At 37.8% G+C, this 24,949-nt stretch overlaps 1 protein-coding gene across 2 annotated transcripts in view; it reads right to left on the bottom strand.

Annotated features, from left to right (window-relative positions):
• The window catches only part of DPP10 (dipeptidyl peptidase like 10), a 415,449-nt gene that overhangs the window by 170,070 nt on the left and 220,430 nt on the right, over positions 1–24,949 (bottom strand). For both annotated transcript variants that reach the window (XM_085067064.1, XM_085067063.1), the window contains exons 2-3: positions 14,103–14,217; positions 6,306–6,401 (exon numbers count right to left, since the gene is read on the bottom strand). In XM_085067064.1, the coding sequence (XP_084923190.1) occupies positions 6,306–6,401; positions 14,103–14,217 (211 nt within the window). The remainder of the gene's footprint in view (positions 1–6,305; positions 6,402–14,102; positions 14,218–24,949) is intronic.

The following is a 24,949-nucleotide window of genomic DNA, read 5'->3' on the forward strand; positions in this document are numbered from 1 at the left end:
AGCATATATTCCCTTTTATTCCTCTTTTTAGCAGTTTCTGAGAGAAACTTCAGTCAGCCTGAAGATGCTCTGTGTATCTTTTGAAATTTTCTGGGCTTTTCCCAAAACGTTGTCTTCAGACTTGGCAAAACCTGGGTGTGCATTTCACACCACTTGCTGGAGTTTTAGGAAAGAAGAGTTATAGCTGAAAGCTTCCAAAGATTGGAGAGCTATCTTAGGATTTTTCTTTATGTTCTTCTACAGGCTGCTTTTTGCTGCCCAGACAATCAAAGTCTGGCACCTCTCTGCTGCCTTTCAGAATGAAACTCTTCACACACAACCACAGGCAACAAAACAGCTCCCTGGCCTGGCTTCCAGCTCCAGGCTCTGCACAGAGAGATTCCAACAGAAAATGAGAGCTCTGTGCAGAGCTGGCACGAGTGACACTGAACTCACCTCTCTTCACTTCTGCCCAAGTCCCTGACAGAGCATCATAGCAAATCTGTGAGAACAAACACAGCCCTGCTACCCCAAAAATGCAGTGGCACACCATGGCTGTATTCCAGCCTGGCCACTTCAGACTCTCATTTAGGGGACAGGGAAAAAATAACATAGGACATTCCTCTTAATATCCATCATTAGTAATCATGGTATCCATCAAGAGTAATACCAACGTATATAGATATGTAATTCTAATAGAGGTATTTCTTTGTTTCTTCAATCCAACCCAGCAAAAATTCTGAAGCAGAATCTCTTCTTTTATTGCTCAGTGATGGATTGATTTCTTGCACTTGACCCATATCCACTGACAAGCATCTCAACACGCTCAGCTCTGTGAAACAAAGTTCATATTTATCTCATGCACAGGAAAAGCTTCCTTTAAGAAGTGCCAAATGTTTTAAACCATATTTTCCTGCACAAAGTTAGCGTATGTACTACTGTGGAATCTGTGTGCTGTGCTTCCCAAACCACTTCCATTTTTCCCATAAGCAATTTTAAAGCAATTTCAACCATCTTCATGCCAGGTTTCCCTGGCCAACCTTTTATTTTTCAAGATAGACAAGAGGCAAAAGAGACCTAAGGAAAGCACCAGCTCCAGCAAAGACCACTGTCTACACATTTCACTCCCCAGGTGACAAAGGCAATGTACAGCATGAGGAACATGCCAGGGACAACCACAAACACAACTACGGGCAGACACTCAATTGCTCTTTAAAAAAGCAAACATGTTTTGAGGAGCAGTAATACTTCTTCAGCCAGGTAATATCTTTCCATGCTAACTGTAACACACAGTCTACAAAATATTACAATGAAACACTGGTCAACTGTAAAGCAGAAATGCTTTAATGTTATTTTTTTTTATTTTTTGAGAGACTGTACTAGACAAAATAAATGTTTAGCAAGCTAAATGTGAAGAGAGCAGAGGGATTTCCTCCCTAAACTGATCCCATGGTTTCCCTGATGTTCAAAAGGGGTGTCATCACCTACTCTTTTTTCTCCTCAGTGAGTGAAAATAAAGATGCCCACAGCAGAACCAGCCATTACTCAGCAAATGAAAGCTTCTGCTGAGGCTAATACAGAAAAATTGGAAACTACATAAAAAAAACCCCAAAGAATAAAACAAGTACATAAAGTTAATACAAGGGCTTGAGTTAAAAAAAAACCTGGAGTGAAAATATTTCTGACTTAGATGGAGTGGGTTATTATCATCTTCAAAGAAACATATCAAAACTGTAAAAGTGAAGAAACAAAAAATATGTTGAAGAATCTTTGCCTTGAAAATATATATGCACGAAAAATTATTTGCTTTGAAAATTTAATCTAAACAGGGTGTGCCTGCTGAGACTGCAGGGACAACCTTGCATTTTATGGTGGACAAACTGATAAACTTCATTCCAAAACAGGAGTTTACAGCAAAAGACAAAGGTACAAGCATATGCTTCCTCCAGAAAGCTCTCATGGAAATGCTGCATTCATATTCAGGCTGATTGGTTGAAGAAAGGAAGTGTGTTTGCTTCCTCCCTGAAGTGCCACTGCAAACCCTTTCCCCTGTGCTGGCACACTCACAAACTCACACACGTGGGCTCAGGTGATTTGCTGAGCTTTAGCACCAGACAGGATCCCAGGGCATCATTCAGCTCCTTCTCCAACATTCTTTATTCAAATATAAGGAAAATGTTGTTGTTGTGCTGACTGAGCACACAGAGTGCAGCCAAGGAGTCAGTGCGCTCCATTGTATACAGGAAAGATTGGTAAAGACTGTCTAAACAGAAAAAAAATGCAATCAATTCACATATCCACAGAGGAATAAACAGAAATATTCTCAATTTTATTGTCATTAGCAGCTATAGTCCCTGAAGCTAAAGATGTAAGTACAGATCTCAGTAACAGAATGCAAATCTTTGGAGTCCTCAGTATTTCTCACAGGGCAGCACAGCTATTTCTAAGTAACCTAAGAGAAATTGGGAAAATATCCTGAAAAAATCCTTCAGTCTGGCTCTGATAGAAAGATTTAAGAGCCTGCTGATGTGGAGACTGGAGACTGCTGCTGCTGGCAGACCAGCAAGGACTCCCACACTGGTTTATGGACAGCAGAAGCAATCTGAGATACCTGAAGCCCCTTAATGTGTATTTTTTCTCGCAAGGCAAAGTTTAACCCCACTGTTTTCCCAAATTTAATTCCTCTGGATATTTTAAACTACCTGGCAGTTCTGGGATTAAACTCAAGTAAAGCAAGCTGCTTTGCCATCTGATGCAAAGCTCTTATCAGCACCAATGAGCTGTCAGGTTCAAGTACTTTCATTATTATTCACTGGCAGCATTTGAAATTCTTACTTCCTATTAGAAAACCTGAAGATCAATGATGCTAAAGGAAGATGTACTCTCATTTAACATCTCCAAAACTATGCCAGGCAACTGGGAGGCCTTCTGAAATTAAACATTTTTCCAGCTAACAGGGATTACACTGGTTAATGGTTGTGTGTACTCTCCACCATGTCTTTCTACAGCCAAAGTGATCAGATTTATAACTCACAAAGCTTAGTAAACTACTAAGTTATTTTCAACTCAATTACTAGCTATCATCCCTATTTTCTTACCCTTTTCCTTTGTAAACTCCTTCAAAGAAAGAAAAAAATCCAACTCTGGTTTAAAAAAAAATACATTGCCTTTGAAATAAACCAAAATAAAAAAAGAAGAAAAAAAAGGAAGGGAGGAAGAAATCTAAATTATATCTCCACAGGTACATCTTCACATTTTATATGAAATGGGAATATATTTTGTCACTTTTAAAACTAGCTCATAGTGTTTCTTTTATTTTCTTTGGCAACAGCTGATTATCTCAGATAAAAACCAACATTTCCTCTCCAACTTTAGACATTTGCATAATTATTAACTTTGGTGGCAAGCACATAAAATTGTGGACTCAGTTTCAAGCAAAAAAGGAAATGGACTGTGAAAACTTCTGCATTTAAGGGCTTCTCATTAAAGAGCAGTCTAGAAATAACTAGACTAGGGGATGGATTTTGTAGTGAAGGAGCTTTCAAACAAGGAAGAAATAATGTGCTTGGAAGATAATGTCAGAGAAATTCAAAGATCAGAACAGAAAGTTTCATTAAAGGGCAGCAGTTAAATACCAGACCTTACCTAAGGACACAGTGATTCATCTGCCACTTGAAATCCTTAAATCTTTCTTTTTGTTTTTCCACAAAACATGCTCCAGACCCTGAAGAAACTGCTCACAGCAGGAACCACTTTTTCCATCTCTATTCCTATCCCTTCCCAGGAGGTTAAGATGATAAAACTTTCAGATAGACACAAATTATCCTATTCCAAGAGGAGCAAAAGGTAGTAAGTAGCTATTTATTTTCTGCTAAAGTCATCCTGTGCAGAGTTCACTTCCCCTGCCAATATCCAAAGAAAAGTGCCAAATGCTCCCCTCCAGCTCCACAGTAATGAATCTGAATGTGAAGTTACATATTTCATTCTCCATGCACACAATGCCATCACTGCAATGCCACAGTGACAGCAAAGAAAGACTTTAAAAATAAAAATAGAAGCAGGAAGCAAAAATGCTGCTTTGCAAGACTATTCCTCAGGGTTTTTTATTATCCAAAATATTTATTTCATTAAATATACTAGATATTTTCAAAGAAAATGTAGAAAATTGCCAAAACATATACATTTTTACGTGTTTATAAAAAATACTAAACAATTTGTGAGTCCTGAATTGCCCCTACTTTAATTCTCATACACACAGATACTCTAATAAGCAAAATGTCCTTTCTTCCTCCCTTTTTTTTTTAATACTATTGGACTTGGTTATTTCTTTGGCGAATAAACACCAGAAAACACCTAACTACAAGTTTAGAAGTTTCACACTGACTCAGAAAACCATCACTGCAGAAAGACTGGATATTAGTACAACTGTACTGCTAATAAAACACAAGGCCTTTCTTTACCAAACAGCATTTCTAGTATTATTTTCAAGAGATGGAAAAGTTCATAACTGTACAATCTCACAGCTTTTAGATTGGATTGTTTAAAACAATTTTTGCATGATACTAATAAAAATTATAATTTTCGCATGACAGTAATAAAATTATATTCCACTTTTTAAGATGGATTTTGAAGGCCACAGAAGCAACCTGTATCCAAGCAAGGATTTAGCATCAAATTCTACATTTCTTTTTATCACATCTGGAAAACCCATAAAAGAAGCTTTGCTCTTATTATAGGCTGTAGAACAGAGTTAAAAAATACAATAAACTACATGTTTTATAGCATCAACAGTATTTAATATAACTCCATCCATAGCCTTTTAGTTTTATCGTCCTGGGTTTTGAAATTAGTACTATTTTTATGCATAGAATATTATGCACATGTCATGAACAACTACTAGAGTTCTTAGGAGAATAATCTCATGGAATTTTTGAGTAACAAGAGTAATAGATAGAACCAGCATAAGGATCTTCTTCCACTATCTACTTACCTGCTTTTAATGACCACTTTAGTTTACAGTACTGGGTCTGTGATAACTTTATTTGACAATTAGGACCAGTGCCTTTCAGATAAGTTGGGGTCAAACACAGTTGTTTTGTGAATTTAACAGAGAACAGCAAATTAAAAAACTGCTTTATGATTTAATTAGCTAAATAGTCCTATCAGGAAAAAAGTTTTCAGCCAAACACAAGGAACTGCTCCTCTTGGCCATAGAACTGTTCCAGCTCTAACCAGTATCAGATTTTTTTGCACTGACTGCAGACAGAAATCTGTCCAAAGAAGAAACTAAGGGCAACTAAACTCAGAGTCCCTTCTCTTAGCCCTAACAAATAACACCAGAGCAGGTCCAGGGGAAAAAAAAGATTGACCATACTTTACTCCTTTTTCTCCTCTTGCTTTTAAATGCACTTAGCCTTGTTGCACCCATTTCATTCTCTAGTGTATCATAAAGCACCAATTCAATCACACAGCTCCCTACTAAAGAAAAACAGTTCTAGATATAGTTGAATGCCAAGGTTGATAGAATTGAAGCATTATTTGCCATGCAAAGCCATTCTGAATTCCCATACACAACCTCCAGATTGCCAAACTCCTGCCCTGCACAGAGCACTCCTTAACAAAACTCCATTTTGCACAAAGCCTGCTGTCATTCCTTTGATTCTGTCACCTGGAGCAACACCAAGATGACAACAATGACACAAACCAGACATTTCCTACTGCATCACATGTGCATTTCTTACAGAAAGAATGTGAACAAACCATGGGATCAAGAGAAAAGGAAGTCAACTAGTTGAAAAAATTATTTTGTTTTCTTTTTTATATTAAAACTGCTTAATTTTGGAGGAATCTTCACGCTATGTACAAATCCTTTAATAAACTAGAACACTAAATACAATTCCTAGACATCAGAAAATGACTATGAGCTGTACAAGTAAATCGAAAGGTTCAAAAGTCTTTTCTAGATGCAAAGAGAACCAGTTCTCAAATCCCAAAGTTCAGATATCAATAGAATTGATCTTCTTGTGAATCACAAACAAGATCCAGTTCTTAAAAACAATTCTTCATCACTGCTTCCAACTGAGTCAGGAACATAAATAGATAATTTTAGTGAATTTCTACTGGACAGAGCTTTAAAATTAGAAAGCCACTTCAAAAATTAATGAAAGAGACATGATTCAGAGCTACAAGGAAAACTGGGACACTGGCCAATTTCAAGAGGGTTTGAAATTTGAACTGATTTTTTTTCTCAGTATCTGGATAATGACATTATTCAATACTTAAATTTTTTACCTACTTTCAAATTATGTGAGATCTTATAAACTTACCATTAATCCATTTGGCTTCTGGATTATGAACTATGAACTCTTTTCTGAAGAGATCTTCCAAGGATAATCTGTTTTCTGATGAATTTGCGAGTTCGTCTAAAATAAACACAGTAAAATCATTTTAGATAATTACAGAAAACAGTATATTCAGTGTTGTTTGCAAAACAATGGAATTATAGAACCAGAAGTTCTTTTGAAATTTATATTGATACCTTGCTCTTATTCTTTTTTCTTTTTTTTCCCACAAGAAGAAAAAGTATCATTTTTGTTCAGTAAAGCTTCAGGAAACAGAATTGGTACCTTTTGGACAGGACAAATCCAAGATTTAGTGCTTGGATTTTTTTTTTTTGGGGGGAACTTTCTCAGTGAAGCTCTTCCTCACCACAGCCCCATATGATAAAGAGCTACAAACCAATACAGAAATTTCCTGACAGCCAAAGGATGTTGCCCATATTGAGTACTTTATACTGTCAGAAACTAAGTAAAAAATTTCCTGTAAGTAAATTTGAAACCAACCTCACCTATTAAACAAATTAAAACGAAAAACAAAGTTCTACATGCACATTTTATAGTCTGTTCTTGATTTCTAGTGACTAGAACAACATAACTTGGCTATCAGCCTTGTGTTTTTCCCAAACATGACAGAACCCAGGAATATTGTGCTTCTGACCACTGACCAACACTGACTTTCAAAACAAAACAAAACAAAATAATTTCCCTTCATCTGAAATCATCTCCATACTTCAGAATACTAGAAAAGAAGCTCTGCTAAATATCAGTGTTCTTGTGCTCTAAGCTAAATAAATAAGTGGTGAAGATTCAATAGGTGCATTAACAGTGGTAATGCTGAACTATTACTATTCATGCAAAAGTTTTGGTGTCAAAAGACAAACCCACAAAGTTTGCAAGGCATAATCACTGGCAGCACTCAGCACTTCACCTGACTGCTTTGGGCTGTTCAGCTGCCAAAAGCTGTGCTGTTTGCTACCTGTGCCATTGCAAAAAGAGGCACTGGTGCAGTTCCTACACACCCAGTCCAATGCCCAGTCAGGTTTTTAAAATAACTTTAAATTACTGCACTGTTTCTCTTCTCTATGATATTTCTCTCCCAGTGTGTCAGGCACCCACCTTGTCCACGAGAAGAACTTTTTGTTAGGCAGATTTTGTCTTTACTGATATTAAACACTGCTCTGACGACAGACACACAGAAAAGGAGTATCTGGAATCACAGCAGTCAAGCAGCAGTCTTGTCATCTCTGTGTCAGCCCTCTGTGTTACCAGGACACTTTTAACAAAGAAATGTGCTTTGGAAAGGTCACATCCTGTAATACATTCCAGATGGAAATGTGAACCTTCAAAGAGCATAAAGTCAATCAATACTTTTGTTACTGGTCTTCATTCAGCCAAATTTCTCAGTTAGAGGCCAGCTGAAAGCTTACTGGAACCAACAGCAAGATGATATTTTTGCCTTTAAATGTCAGCACTGCCTGCTGCAGTCACTTAAGCTGCATCCTTGCTGTGCTGAAGAGGAACTCCTTTTTAATGCACATCACGGATTTGCAATAGACACAAGGCCATCCCAGCTGCTCACACCACAGCTCTGCTGCATTCTGCATGTTCCTCATCCCAGGTGACAGCAGGGCTCTGGGAAGCACTTACCAGTGTAATCAACTCTTCCTGCACTTCATGTCTTGTAAGGCTAAGCAGGCAGACTTGTCCAAATCCTCTCTCTTAAGACAAACATTCTAATCCTCAAATAAGCTTTTTGCCCTCTTCCCACCTTCCAGGGATCAAAATAGCCTGTTTGGGTGGTTTTTTCATCTGCCAGTCCAGCATGGGACACAATATTCCACTTGCAGTCCTACTGGAGCTTTACAGCTGAGCAACATTATCTCTCTTGATTTATACCTAATCCCTCTGTTTACACATCATGGGACCTTGTTAGCTCTTGCTCATGCCACACACTGTGTTTTTATCTTCAAAGTGAGCACATGTTGTTATGTATGCTCTACTCAGCTCCACAAACACATTCTTGTATCTTCAAAACACTACTGCTAGCTCAACAGCATCAAATGCTGGGCTCTTCACACACCCATTATCCCCCTTCTCCATAACCTTGCTGACAACCTTCCCTCAACAAGCTGTTTTCCATCACCTGTTTGGATTCAACACACCATGTTTGGCTGCTGTTTATAATTCCAAATGGGTTTCCCTTCTAACCCCACCTGAGTTTGTTTCTGTTATTGTGACCCTTCCTTTCCTGCTGCTTTGCCAACTAGCAATCAAGCTCACAAAAGCTGTTATGTTGCCAAAGATTGCCTTACCTATGACAGATTCTTTTTTGGCTGCTTAAATAAAGATCACTAGAACAATACATCTGCTGAGTGCAAAAAGGCTATCAGAGAAGAAAGGAGCACCAGCTCTGTTCTCTTCTATCACGTCTGACAAGAAATCTCACTATAAATTGGATTTTAAGGTAAGCTTTTAAATTAGCATTTCTAAACTGAAAAAAACCTGGCATCTTCGAGCAACTTTACTAGATGCTTGAAAATTAATTTTTTTTTTAATTGCTAATTTTTAACCAAAATAGAGCCTTGTTTGTAACTCTTAACTCTTGTCAATATCTCAGATGCCCAGTTTGTAACAAGATGAACAACACATCACATGAACCCTCAAAACACTCTACTGGGTTAATCTTTATTGAGCACAAACACAAATGAATTTACTTCACCATGTTTGTACTCAGATCAGGATGGGGTGACCCTGTGTGTCAGTGACCAGCTGGAATGCACAGAGCTCCACCTCAGGAGGGATGAGGAGCCAATCTTATGGGTCAGGAATGAGATGGTTTCTAAGGTCTCTCCCAACCCAAACTATTCTTTGACTCTAGCATGTATTTTTTTTTTTTATTTTAAAGACTTCCCTTTATCACCTTGTATTTATTACCACATTACAAAATAGCCTACTATCTCTTTTTCATTTCCACTGTAAATTTTACTGAATTATTCCTTGAAGGAATGATATTTCCAATGTCCTCACACTATTTGCCATACATTTCTGTATTTCAGTCTGAAATTATATATATATAGCAAATGACACAGATTACAGAAGACAACAAACAAAACAAAATGTTAAAAACTAAATTACTACTTTTTATCTGTACAACCAACTAAAAACAGTTCAACTGCTGGCATGTATTAATTCAAAATGACAAACATGTTTGTGCTTACTAAACTAGAAGACTGCAAAAGTAGAAATTAATAGCCTTGCTACTTTTCACGAGTTTATAGGATATTAATTTTGCAGGTTAAATGTAACCTAAACACCTCATAAAATTTACCTTCTAGCTTAGCAAATAAAACTAATAATTATGTACTGTAGCACATCATTAACTGAAGCTCCCTACTGACTTTTCTGGGGGAGAAAAAAAGTTTTAAGGCTAGAAATGAAGATAAAGGCTTGAAGTTAAATACCATCTGAAAAGTGGAAAAACACCACTAGTAAACAAGTATGCAAACTAACAGGTATAACTGGGAATTAGTATAATTCACTTTGTGTTTGCATGACAAAGGAAGAAAACTTGCCAGAAAATAGTCAGATTTTAAAAGCTATTTGCCAATTTACAGTAGTTATAGGGAGCCTATACAGCACTGAACAGAAACCTGGATATTCTTGCAATGAATATCCACATCACAAAAAAAAAAAAAAAAATTAAAAAAAAAAAAAAGAAGCTTGCTTCTATTCCTTTAGGAGTAGTATGAGAGATGGTTGGAGAGGTCAGCCCTAACCCTGCCCTGAACAGTTACCTTTTGGACATAATCCAAATGGATTCTCTTCCCAGAGCTTGATTTTCCTCAAAACCTTTCCACAAAAAGCATTTTCTGACAGTGTGTCTGACCTAAATGCTCTCTGAAGTAATTTTTCTGAAAAGATGTACTTTTTTTCTCCATCATGTGTGAGTTTTCTGTGAGTCTGTGATTAGAGGTAGGTGCCACTTTGCTCAACAGTAAGTGCACATATCAGCAGGCATGGTTTAAATGCCAACATCAATATCTCACTAAAGGAATCCTAGAAAAAGCATTTGAGTCTTCCACACTTTCAACAACTGTAAGTTAACATGAAGTTAGAACTTCTGTCAGTCCCAAAATGAAAAAAACAGCCTTAAGTGTTGTGGCAAAACACCTGTACAGGGGTGGCCACATCCATACAACTCTTAGGCTGTTTTTGGGTGATTTTTCATGTAAAAGCTTTCAGCTGCTAATACTTCCAATTGAGGATTTGTCAGTTTTGAAATACAGATCAACACTGGTTGATCAGAGAGGTTTTCACATCATTCCCACAACGTGGAACACACTGTCATGATGCAAAGCAAAAAAACAAGTTGATTCAAAGGCAGGAATGATTTAAAGGCACTGATATCTAAAAACCTGCCTATGACTATTTCAGTAGATGCAGGTGTGTGATGAAACCTCAAAAACATCAAAGAGAATAAAAGCAGAACAAGATAACTGTGCTGTATTTATACTGCCCTACAAACCACATGATGGCATCTCATCAACAGCCAACTCTGTGCACTGGCCACTACAATTCCTGATGTAAAGCTGTATTTATAAGATTATTCCCAAAGTATTTTTTTTCTTTTCTCTTACATACTTCTCTAGCAATCCACTCCAAATATTAAACAAAAATCACTAGATTCATAATTAAGTTGCCCCAGAGGACAGACAGGCTCCTGTTCTGAAACTTCCAAGTTTTCCCACTCCAGTCCCCTGCTTTAACAAGAGTAACCTCATTCTTTGGCATCTTCGTGCACTTTCTTCATCATTGCATGTATCTAATTTTGAAGGAACCCAGCAGGGATATTTGCCTGCAAACCTTCTGCTCCCAGGAACAGAGCAGTGTAGCAATTTCTACTTGATGGGAGCAATGGGGTTTATTTAATGTACTCCTTTTTCCACAGGGGCTCACAGAGAGCTGCTGAGCCCCAGCAAGTGCTTACTGGGCTGAGAGTTCATTCAGAATCTGCCACTAATATTTTACATCACTGGAAGGTCTGGTCTTCCACTTTTCCATCTCTTTGTTGAGAATACTAAGGCATTTATAAAGATTCTGAGTATTATCACAGATGAAAAGCAATATAAAAGGATCAGAAATGTTGCTAATATTGTTGGTACAATTTACTAAAACCACAACCATAATTGCAACACAGATGTTTCAGATCTGAATGGAAGCTGAGATATTAAGAGGTCAAAACACATCTCTTATTTCAACACAGCTCCAGCTTAGTGTTGTATTTTCAAGTTAAATTCCATGTAATAAAAGATAATATTAAAAAAAATCAAGAATTTCCTTTTAGTTTTAATATCATTTCTATCTTTAGTGGAAGCTAAAGCCTCTTTGAAGCCTTTTGCATATCAATCACACTTTCTTTTAAAAACATATTATCCCATATGACAACATTGATCCCTTTATAAAAAAAGGCAGGAAAGCTGTTGCTCAAAGATTGAGAGAAGTCAAATGACAACTGTTAGTGTATACAGACCAAAGAGTTTCTCATATTGTGGACAAAACAATGTAGAAATAATTGCAGGCAAAAGAGATCATTGCTGTTGTGCTTGGCATTTCAGTAAATACACATCTGCCTCCAAAAAACACCAGTGAAACAATCAGGCTTCTGAGCAATGACCATCTGAAATTATCATCATTTCCATAAAGAGAAGCAGCATGATGTAGAGTGTTGAGGGGAATTTACAGGAAATCTAAAAAGCACCCATCCGTACAGGCAGAACTAAATAGGGAAAGAACTCTCTGATGCTCAAAACAGTATTAGAAATGAATGCTGCAACATCCCAAGGTAACAAAGGACATTTGCACTGAATATCTTCATTCAGACCTATTATATTTTATGAGCAGAATTTTCAAACCCAAATATTTATAGTATCGAATTAGTATCGGCTTGGAAGTGAGCACCTCACAGTAACCAGATTGCAAGGGGTCTCCCAACTTTTTTTCCTCCCCTCAAATACTGGACATCCTAAAATGTTCTTAACACACATTCATGGCAAAGTAGCTTCAGCTATAGTGCTTAGGACCTGCAAGCAGACCAACAGAGTATCCAAATATCTTCTTCCCAAACCCTATTAATAATTAATAATCAAACAGATTAATAATGAAAGTGAAGGGGGAACAGCACTAATTAGAGCCAAAACAGGGGAAATATCTATCCTACAATGTACCTCCAAAGCTTTCCATGCTAAACATTTCCAACCCACAAGAAAGCCCAGTTTTACAGACCTAGATTGTTCTGGGAAAAAGGAATTTATTTATATCAAGCTTTACAATCTCCATGGGATATCTTAGAGCATCTGAGCTGACAGAACTAGTTTTCTCTTGCATGACTTGAACTGAAATGTAGGTCCCAGCTTACACAAGGTTTCAAGCAAGATCTCTGGATTTTGAAACAGCCTCAGAGATGCTGTAATTCACTCAGCTTTTTTAACATATTTAAAGAAAAGTTAACATTTCCCTAGGTTGTTTATTCTTTTTCCATGAGTGCCTTCAAAGACTTCAGCTTATGTTTTTACATCATTAATAATTCTATATAGGTATAAGAACCACAACTGGTAGTTATTATTGTAGATTCCAGCAAACAATTGATATTTCACAAGCCTTCCCAAAAAGCTACCTCTCCTTGAAACACAAAGCAGTCTTCTGCCTTAAAGTGTACATGGATATGCTACCATTTGCCCTCAAAATCTCTTTTTTGTTATTCCCTGGAGAAGCTCCTTTACACTGAGACTACAGCAGCACAACTTTGCTTTTATTTTTCTCCACACGATCTCAGTGGCAATGAGCAAACAGTCACTTTGGACAGCACCATGCTTAAGCAGTAGATATTCAGAGAGAACAGAAGAAGCAGACTGTCCATAGCATTGCTGCATAGTCTCTCCAGCTGTCTCATTCTCTCTGACAAGCAAAGCTTTTTGATCCTTTTCCATTCAGCCTCACCACCTTTCTCTAAAGCAGCAGCACTGCTGCTTTGCTTGCTCATGCACAGACTCAGCCAGCTTCCCTCGATGATTTCATCCCGTGGCCAAACAGTAGGGAACCATTATTTAACTAAAAAGAGCTTCATTAACTTTCTGGTTTACACAAACTGAGTGCTTGAATGGCAGAATATTTGCAGACCAATATTTGCTATCCAGGCATGCCATGCAAACCAAGTACTTTACATGGTAACTTTAAAACTTTAGTCCAATACTAAAATTTCCTTTTTTCTTTAAAACTTGTTCAGTGCTTGCTCTCTTTGTCTACTTCTTGCCCTCTCCCTTTTTTTCTGTGACTGAATCATTATTTTTCCCTCTCTGTTTCTGAGAGAAAGAAAAGGGAAGAAGCCTGTGCAGGTACATGTGGAAGAGCCATGTTTGTGATTCAGTGAGGAGTCTCATTCTCAGAATTAGCTTTCCATGGCATACAGCTTCCTCTTGGCTCATCTGGGAATCTGAAATTACACCAAGAGCCAACAACACCATCTTGAAATCAGCCCACACCTGCTGAGGCTCACAAGGATTGCTGTAGCCCCTCAAGGCTGACACAGACCCAAGGACCTCTTGCCAATCCCAAACCCGTCTGCTCCTCAAGGCCTCCAGCAGCTCCTGAGTCCCTACAGGCACCAAATTCACAGCAGCCACAAGTTAAAAATGCTTACAGGCCAGAGACACTTTAACATTGGTTGCTTTTGATGAGTGCAATATGAATCCCACACCTTTAATAAGATAAAATAAAGAAGTAGGTTACCTGGGGTTAAAAGAATGACTGACATAGTGATGAGTGAACAAACAACTAGAATCACCAGCAGCGCAATAGCAATTCCCTTCCAGTTCCTCTGCGGAGGGCTGTTACTTCCAAGTTCCTACAGGAATGGAAAGAAATGAAATAAAAGGAAAAGACCATGTTTCATAAACATACATTTCCAGAGCTATTAGTGATAGGCAAATTGCACTGTGCACACTTATCATCACAGCACGGGAGGTGATCATGAGCCCTCCCTTCTCCACAGGACACAGAGCCATCCAAAGGTGTGCAACCCTTATGCTTTTTTAATAGATCTCTCGCTTTTTTTAAAATATATATAAGTAATTTTACACCCCTAAGAGACTATCAAATGATCTTCTGCAAGCTGTCCAAAATACAACTGGTGTTAAAATGTCCTGAACATAAACTTCAGGACAATATCAACTAGCAGTTTATAAGATAATTACAGAAATGAAATGTAGCAATTTACTGTAATTCTACCTAACATGGTATGGGCCATAAAGGTTTAAATACACATCCTTTTTAATGCACACTATTAAACTTATTTGTAATAGAAAGCATTAGCAAAACTGCCTGAGGCTGCAAGTATTCCATCTGAAGCTACAAGCTCTTTTTCTCCAGGCAGTAGATCAACTGTAAACTGCTCCCCTATTAGTTATTAAAAAAACAACAGTAGCTTGTAACAAATGTTAAATGAATGTTTCTGTAACTACCAGTGCACTTAAGCCTACATCCTCTGTGGTTACACGTTTAACTCCTGCCAGGCACCATTTACATTTTTTTCAATAACAGCAATGCATTGTCCATGCTCATGGTACAGTTTGAGACAAAGCAGCACATAAACATCTCACAACACAATGACAAAAATAGTACAATTGTTTCTTACAACCCTAACTTTCCCTCACAGAAAACAATATTTTTTCTATCTAGATCTGGCAAGCAGAAATGTTTCTCTGCCACAATTACCCGTGGCTTTAGTATCTCAAAATTAAATGCTATGGAAAAAAAAAAGCAGCACCTTCTGCTATGTTTTAGAAGCTTTGAGAAGCATGGTAAAAGGTTTTCACACACATATTATTTCATTTTGCATTTCTGGGTCATAATTAGTGTGAAATGGAGAAGTCTTAGCAGAAAGTGGAAATGTTCTTGTGCCTTCTTGGCTCATATCCACCACCTCAGCACCACACATCGCCCAGAGCAGCAACTCCAGCAGTGTCTTTAGCTTTTTAATGTTGTTTTTTTAACCTCTTGCCTGTTCATTTCTGCCTAGTAAAGGGAAAGGGAATTGCCCAACACAAGCAATCCTGCAGGGAATTCTCACAGCAGCCCTCAGCCCACCAAAGCACCCAGCAAGCAATCTCCCCACTTCCCCAACACATCTTCTTTCCCACCTCGTGAAATCCTAATTACCACAGCCTGACCAGCCTCAGACACAGCTCTTCATGCATGACTGCTTCACGAGCTCCTTTGTGACCCTAGGATATGAGCATGGTGGTGTTCAATCCTCTCTGGACAGCCCTGGCCAGGCTGACACTGCAGGGATCCACAGCCTTTCCACAGAAATACAGAACTTCTGGGTCCTGCAGGTGACCTCACATCCTAGCTATTCTTTTCCCTGAAGAATTATTTTAAAGTGTTAATAGCACAGTGTAGAAAATACAAATTTATTCTAAACATCACAGTGTTAGCCTTATTTAAATGACTCCTGAGAGAGTCCAATTTCAGACCAGATCCAGTAGCTCACAGAACCAAGTGGTGGTAAGAAAACTGTAGTTTCCCTCAGAGCATCATGAAACCATGTTCAGAAGAGCTGACTTAAAATGACAGAAGCTGGACCACTTGATGAATGTACCAAAGCTTCTAAAAAATGTACCAAGCTCTCATTATTCACAAGGTTCTTCTCTGCAGACATGAATATTGTTCAGTATCTAAAAATAAAGCTTCATTTTAAGTACTTCTGCAAAATTTTGCAAGGAGAATATCAAAGAGATGAATCAAGTACTGAGCATACAAAGCTTATTGGTACCTACAGTGAGGAAGAAGGGAGCTTCCAGCTAGCTGAAAACTCAGAAACTGGCATAAAATGAAGGACTTCCATTAAGTCTTCCATTAAGTCTCCCACTAAGATATTCAGGTTTAAAATTTGGATAAAAATTATGAGTTGTATCAAATTATTACATGAGAATTTAATACAGGTCATGATGCCATTTTGGTTATTGACTGACAACATTCCTGTAAGACATTTATGATGTTATTGTACACAAACAACACTTGATGAATATTAGAGAAACTACTATAATAAAGTGAATTCATGGCACAATCACTATTGAGGGCATCTCCAATTAACTTTTCTCATGCTAAGCAATGCAACTCCTGAACTGTAACCTACAAAGTTTTAAAATAGTGTAAGCTGCTGTTCTTCAACAATAAAATATTTTTAGCCTTGCACTGCTTTTCAAAATGGCCATAAGCAAAAGGCGTTTAAATGGATTTTTGGACTGTGTATCACTGGCAAGACAGAAGCTGTGATTTCTGAGTGTGACAAGAAGATAGAAGCATTCAAAAGGGAACATCACAGAGAGCCATACAATGAGAGGCTTTTGACACCATATAGTTTCCCCATAACTATCTGCTAACTGGCACATGACAACAATGCAGACACAGATGGAGATTTAAGGACCTAATCTTCTAAACGCTCTTCTGTTAATGTGGTTTGAAAAAATACCAACTCTTGAATATGGTGGTTTATATATAACACTACCTGTAATGTTATTATAGATTTTACAGTCTAACTCTAATGAATCAGAAAATGGCTGCTCAAAGCATAATACAATCTCAAGTTTTCTCAATATTTATTGCAGCTTTTTCACAAACCATTTAATTGCATTGTTGCCAAAAACAATCCTCAAGTAATACATATTTCTGAACGTAATTTGTGATTAATACCTTACTAAAACACAGCTACAGAGAGAAAAATGAAACACTGCATGCCCAAAAAAACTGTGCACCAAAGTTAGAGAACCTAATGCCTGCTGCTGCCAAATGCTAAAGACCACATTTACCAAGAGCTTAAAACACTCACCATGTGTGTGTATTACACACAACTGTAACAAGACCTGACCCAAGTTCCTATTACAATAGAAAAAACAAAATCAACTAAATTCCATTAGATTTATTTAATATTGAAATATTTTTTATTCCTTGACACAGAAATGCAAATACATATTTTAAGTAACGCTGAGGATATTGATTCTGGAAAAAGAATCACTCAGAATTAAGAGGGTAGTACCTTGAAGAAAACCAGAAAAAACTTTCAAGTATTTCCATATTTCTACCTGAATAAACTTACAATCTTTCTTGGAAGCAGCATAACCAGAAAAAAAATCACAGCTTCCTTCCTAAAGCTTATTGAGTCTCACAGTTTTATTGTTAATCAATGAGGATAAAAAGTCTTTAAGACATAATTTCTCCAGCAAGTGTGTACAACTAAGGTTGTTGTAAGAGAACAAAAGGTCAGAAAATATTGGCATAACAGGCTGCACTAGTAAGTCAGGACTTTGAATTACTTTAACTGCATTTCCCCAATTTCTTGGAAAACTATTTGTGTAAACCACAGTGAAATTTCCATCATGGCAATAATGTCAGAAGCAGTGGAAGCAAGCACATGGAAGGGCACAGGCTAAAGCCTGACGACCACAGAGTGCCTCTGCCAGGCTTTTCCAGGAGACATTGCTCAGTTAAAATGCAGAATCCCCTCTGGAAGAAGAAGAGAAACCCCAAATTTCCACGACAAACTAACCCTGAGAGCTGGCATTTAACTAAACTGCTTTTTCTCCCAGAGCTCCTGCCCTTGATGGATCAACCCAGCTGATAAATGGTGGGATGAGCCAAATGCAGAAAACATGCACTTCTCTAGAAAAAATAAGAACAAGAATTGAAGCAGTTTTAACTATTTCTGCTGGGTACAGCTCACACTGAAAGCAGAGATTCTGCCACTATTTCTGCAGTCCAGAGTGAACTTTACCAGGCTGCAGATGCACATTGGTCTTTACTCCTAGATGTGGATATTTGGGACACAAAACCCTCCAGCTCTGAGCTGCATGGTGCTTGCCTGGCTTTGTGTTGAGGCACCAAGGATGGAGGAAAGGTCTCAGAGGAGCTCTGGGCTGTAGTTTTGGGCTGCAGCAGTTTTGGGCTGAAACATTTTCTGCCAGAATGGCATCTTCTAAAGTCATGAATTAATCATCTGATTTTTTTTTGTCTTCTTTTTCCTCTTTTTCTAATGCTGTTCTGTCACCAGGACAAAGCCTACAGAGAAAAGCACTAACAAGAGTCACAGCCCTGCCTTATTTTGGCAAGAATTTCAGGGGCAAAGTGCATTAAGAGTAGGAAAAGCAAATGCAATTTGCTTTGCAGTAGGAATGAGAATGAGTCTCACTCTGCAGCTTAGATGTAATCACAACAGTATCACTTAATTAAACTCTTGCCATTTCCATTCCCCAAACATGAAGAAAAGGTGATAAATGAAAAAAGACAAATAATTTCACGTCGCATTTCAGGTGTTTTAAAAGACAGACTCAATACACTTATAACAGAAATATTGCAGTCTTTCCAAAGCTCATTATAGAGCTGGGCTTGCAACTGATATTAAGTACTACCTGCCCTGGGCTTGCAGTGTGCTATTTGAAGGGAAATTACCCCAGCAAGCCTTCTGACTTTGTGATTAAGTGATTGTGTCCATTCCTTTCCAGCTGTTTTTGACTAATCCCATGGCCTAGATAGCAAGAGAGACTAAAAGACAGATCCACAAAGTGGCACAGGATAGCTCTAACCTATTTGCATAAGTACCTATCATTTCCATCCCTCATGTTCCCTTTACAATCCACTGTGTTATAAGATCCTGTTGCTACAGTTCTTGTCTCAGTCATTATGGTCACACAATTGCTTTCCCCGGTCAATATCTTTATTCATGAAAACATTGGCACTTCTTTTCAGAGTCATTGTAAAATGCCACTTTCAGAGGAATGCAGGATTCTGTCAGCTCCGTGGATAATGGGCATTTTAAAAAGAGAGCAGCTTGTTAGCAATTACCCTGCTCAGAACAGGTGCAGGGTTTGGATATGAGAACAATCTGTCTTCATATTTTTTATTTCTTTGGGCTGCACTGGTAAAACAAAGCTCTCCTTTTGCAGAGCCAAACTGAAAACAAACCCAGACCAAAACAATTAAAACAAACCCAAACCCACCCCCTCCTTAGTAAAAATAAACTAAAATAAGTGTGCAAGTATAAGTCATTCTGAGAAGTGTTGATCACCCACGCTGGTTATTAACCTTGCAAAACATTTTGTGCATTCTTTCAGCTTGATAATTTTTGCTCTTAGCTGACAGATCTTTTCCTTGGACTTGCCAAGTGCCCATTCATGAACTGAATTTTGATAATTTGGGGTATTTTGGAAGCGCTTTGTCAACACCCTTAGCTCCAACTACTCACAAAAAAAGGATCAGAAACATTCATGGAATCTATTTAAAGTATTATGGCCAGCATTAAGAATACATTCCACACCTTCCCACTCCTTTTGCAGCATACCTCGTAGCATTAACTCAAAGACAATGATTTAGCTATTACACTAAAAAAACAAGTAAAAGCTTAACTTCTAAAGCATTCTGCTGAAACCCTTGTTCAAGGTCTAATCACAGCAGGTGAGTTTAAACCTTAGGTCATTAGTGCTACATGTAATAAATACAAAAGCAGAGAGATGGGTCAGCATAACTGATCAAAACAGTGTGGCACCTGCACCAGTGAAAATTTGCAGCTATCTGGGTTTTTTTTTTAGCTAACATAGTAGCATTCAAGCAGGGAGGAGGAGAAGCAAACTATCACAGTGCACAATATTAAAGAAACTGTGGAAAATGCAGGTCATGGGAAATACTGCCATAAGCACTGCTGAGTAGCTGGGGCAGAGGGAGACTTGAATAAAGTAACAATGGATGACAGCACTGGTTTGTATCTAAAAAAAAAGCAGTCACAGTGTAGAGACAAGCTGCAGCAGAAAAGGGAACTCCTTGGGCCTTTGGGAGCTGAGCTGAATGCAATGCACTTCCATGAAGAGGTATAATACAGCATCAGAGGCAGCTTCACTGAGCTCAGGATTTCTGAGTTGGTCTCCCTTTTCATCCTGTGTTCACAATCTTTTACAGCTTGTTTCTAACCAAGTTTCAGAAGTAAAAACACTTTTTTTTCCAATCCAGCAGAAATACTTGGAGAGTTAGGGAGAATAACAAAGCTCTGACAAGGCGTGAATAAGTATCTTGAGACTCAGAAGTGTGTAGGAGCATGAAAGCCACAGGAAGGCACCTCTGGGGATTTCTGCAAGTTCCTGAGGAGAAGAGCTAATGAACAGCTGCTTCACTAAATATGAATCCAACCTCCCCTGCAAACCTCCCCTCCAGACAGAAGGTTGTCCAGAGGATTCTCACACCCTTTTGGGGGCCTGAAGTTCACCAATGAAGTTCTCTGCTGTGACTTCAGGCTCTGTTCCTGGTGTCCTCATCAGACCAAAGCCACAATATTCACACCATGCTCTGTCTCCTTTTCCTCACGCCAGTCTCATCTTGAAGCTAATGAGATTTCTGTCTGATTATGAAAAGCCACCTCTGTACCTTGAAGACTGCTTGTGAGATTACATGGAAATAAAGCAAGAGGCTCATTTCCAGTGAGCTCATGCATCATTAGCATCTACAGGAAAACAACAGTCTGTTTGCCATAATTAAAGAAAATTCTTACAAGTATTTTACTAAAGCAAGTCATGCCAAGGACAGAAAAGGATGACAAAGCAGCAGGCATAAACATGATTATATTCAGGTTACTATGATGTAAAGGAAGAAGTCTATACAAAGAGTGGCACATCCATTTATGGCCAAAAATGTATTTTCAGATATTCCTATTGATTCTAATTTTAATGGAATGCCACAAGATAGTAAGATGTGTCTCCCATTCTTATCACGTTAAGAAAAATCCCCCAACCAAGTAAAACAACAGATCTCAAGAAAAGAGGACATAAAAAATAAATGGGTAGAGGCTATACGTGTTGCATATCTATAGATCTTTCTACAGATATAACAAAGTTGTTTGCTGGAATTTGTTCCTTTTGTTGCTCAGAAACAAAGTTATACTTTGCTTAAAAAAAAAAAAGAAGGCTTTAACATGTATATTTATTTCCCAGTCTTTTAACACAGTCCCATAATAGATGATTTTTAAAACTTGACATCAATAATTTCAGCATTAATCAGCAGATCTGTTTGACAACACAACATTACAGTTCACTGAAGGTTAGATAAACAGCAAGGGTTACCACACTGCAGCAATGTCACATAAGTCATATTCAAGTCTATGCCAGATAATTTTACAATTCAAATTTAACACAGGGCCCCTGTTTTTAATGGTAAAAAACTGCACTGGTGCATGACTTTCAAGTTAGATTAGAAAAACCAAAATCTCCTTTTGGAGTTGCTCACTGTTCAGTTATTTGTACATTTGCTTAACTTAATGCCATTTAAGAGTCCTGGAGAATGGATTTTTTTAGGTGAGTGAGATTGAATCAGGAGTTATCAAACTATGGAACGCATTTGTAAAGGTTATTTTGCAAATTTACATCAATATTTTTTCTATTTGTTTTCAGATACACATAAATTACATGCAAATAAAACAAGTAATTCAAATCCAAATGTGCCTTAATAAGACTCTGTGCATATACAGATGTACACACATGCACATATCACTGAATATATACAGATAAATATTATTCAAGGCAATCTTCCCATTAATAAATTAAAATGCAAATAAAGCAAGGAGTGTCAGCACCAGAAAAGGGAACACAAACATAATCTCTGTGTTTAGAGGAATCTAAGGCAGTAGAAAGTTACATGAGTTTCCCAAACTCAGGTGAGAATGGGAAACCAGCAACTCTATGTAAATATTTGTCAACAAAACTGTAGCAAGCAAGATTATTCTGTCAGTATCACCAGATTCTAATCAGGAATTTATCATTTAGTTTTTCCCAGTCTGCTTCATTATTAAATTGCCTGCTTTTCCAGAAAATGGAATTCTATTTAAAGCAGTGCAATACTATGATTCTACAGTCATAAATAAAGTTATGTGCTTCTCCTGCATTTTTTAGGGGAAAAAGACCAGAGAGGTGATCAGGAAATTTCTAGGTATAATACAATATGCTATGTTATACAGAGTAATCCACATAATAACCCAGCAGAACCAAGATCACTTAAAAACAATATCAGTCCTCACAGCACAGAGGACATCACATTTTCTCCCACACTCATACACACACACAGAGCTTATAAAAAAGCATTTACAGAAAGTCAATGGGTCACAAAATCATCTCCTCACATATATTCCACTCAATTAAAAAGCAAATTTAGTACCAGGAGGAAAAAAATCAGGAATTTCTTGGCTGTTTTACTGGATTCATTGGTTTTTTTCACTATACTTCCAGATAAAGTAAAAATCCAGCTTTTTTTTTTCCCCTGTAAACTCATTTTACCTAATGGCCAAACTTATCAACATAAAACACTTCAAAGAGCCTTCATCCATTATATTTCTTTGGCAAATGTGAGCCACCTAATAGAAGCCAAGGTGCTCCTACTGGCAAACTTTTCCAGATGTTGTTTTTAGTGGAAACCAAAGAAATGCACCGGTACACCACAGTCTGCTCCAGCAAAGCCTGGACATCCTGAGAAGCACAAATGAACCTTTGACTGATTAATTGTAGGGATAAATAATCCCTTGAGACCTTCTGACTCTTGGAGAAAGTTCCTCTGACAGCAACAGCTGGGAAGTTCCAGCCCTTCAAGGGATGTACAGAATTAAGCATGGAAGGTGCCTGGATCTGGTATTTGTGGAGTTAACAGAAGTGAAGCAGGATGGAGAAGAAAACCAGAGGATGACCCAGAAACAGACACTTTGTCACTCCACATGGAGCTCCTGCTTCACACAGAGCTCCTTGTTTTGCTTGGCTGCATGGACAATAAACTGAATTAGAGAAACTTAGAGAAGGGTGCCCAAAGCCTTTTCTGGCTGGGGATTAGGTGGTGTAATTTCATGCAGCATGAAATAGCAGTAGTTGATTTATTTCTTGTGTCTGATCTGCTATTTCTGTTAAATAAAGCAGGGCATCTCTGCACTACATATAAAGCAATAATCACTTGTGTTTCACTACATTTTCTGGGGCAAAAACACAGACCATGAGCACAGTTAAAACAACTGTGGAATTAGTAACTGCTGCAGCAATCACACCACCCTCTGAAGTGTACAGTTTTTTAACCAAAGTTAAATATATTGTAATAGACTCATTTCTTAATGACCCATGCAAGTGTTATCTCTGCCAGAAGAAAACTGTGTGAGAAACACCTCCCTGTGTAGCTGTTACAGTGTGGGCATGACGAGCAGAAACAACAGAAAGATAACAAATCAGCTACGGAGTTTTTTTTAATAAATGTAACAGAAGAGAACTATGATTAAAAGGGAGACTGGGCAGTCCTAAAGAATATTTTTAGGACCTCAGTTACACTGTTAGCAAGAGGATAATAGTGCCATGAAAAGCAGTGATGTTTTCAAGCACTCCACGCATGCTTTAACATTTGTACTAATACAGGTGAGAGCATATCACTGAGAATCTTAAAAATTTTGGCAGAAATCCATCCAAAGTCAGAGTTTTGACTTAGAGCAAGAAATGAATGGTACCTTTCATTTTCTCCAGAGCTTTCTGTCTGTCCAATTCCAATGACAAATAAGGGAAGGATGAATTCTATAAAACACATAATATCTATTTCTTTTTGGTTTCTTGCCATTAAAAAGTTAGAAGAGTCATAATTACAATTCAGATAAAGAGAGATAGAAGACAAAGATCCTACCAATGCAGAAATGGGTACCTGGACCTTGGCAGAGCTGTTGCACTAAAGTACATGGAAAGTTCCAAACAGCCCTGTCACTGAATTTTCCATTAATGCACTGGAAGGTCATTTGCTGTCCACAGATCCAGGAGTCACAACAGATACTCAGCTAAAAATCTCTCCTTGGCTCTGAGCTTTAACACAAGAGCCAAAGAATTCCTTCAGATCCACTTCAATAGCTCATACTGAAATATTTGGAGGCAGAGGAAAATATTTGACTCAAACGAAGGTGTTGGGCTATGAGCCTGGCTATAATACTGTGGCTTTCTTATACACTCTTACACTATAGGCCCTAAATAACATGGATTCTGGTGATACTCCATAGATTAATAATTTAAAAAGCATCACTCTTTATTTCCTATTTCTAAATACTTATTTTTTAACAAGAGTCAATGAATATATTCAGTGTGTCCTCAAAAGCAAGCTACTAGAAATCAGAATCCAGACCTATATGGACGACTAATCTGAATAACTTGTTTAATAAGCTACAAAAGAAGTTTTCCCAGATTCATGCCATGCAAAAATGGGTTCACAGGTAATCCTGAATGTTCATAAAATACAAACCACTTTCAGAGCAAAAACAGGGGAAAAAACCCAAACTAAAGCAAACAAACCACCCACAGAACAGCAGTCTGGATTTTATCACAGGTAAGTGGCAGTGATTAACAAATGTATTTTCAAACTGATGGAAACTTGCCAATCGGTTTTTAGCTAATGTACAAAAAGGGAATTGTAACAAAAGTGTGTGTGTGTAGTTAATACCTGACTTTTGCAGGAGAATTTCCTTCTTCACATTCTGTGTTGATTTGATACCTGTGGGGTTTCTTCCTGTTTTCTACAGCCCAAAGTACCTTATGCTCCTT

The sequence above is a fragment of the Lichenostomus cassidix genome, chromosome 7, assembly GCF_008360975.1.
Source record: "Lichenostomus cassidix isolate B80296 chromosome 7, HeHo_3.0, whole genome shotgun sequence".
NCBI classification, from domain to species: Eukaryota; Metazoa; Chordata; class Aves; order Passeriformes; family Meliphagidae; genus Lichenostomus; species Lichenostomus cassidix.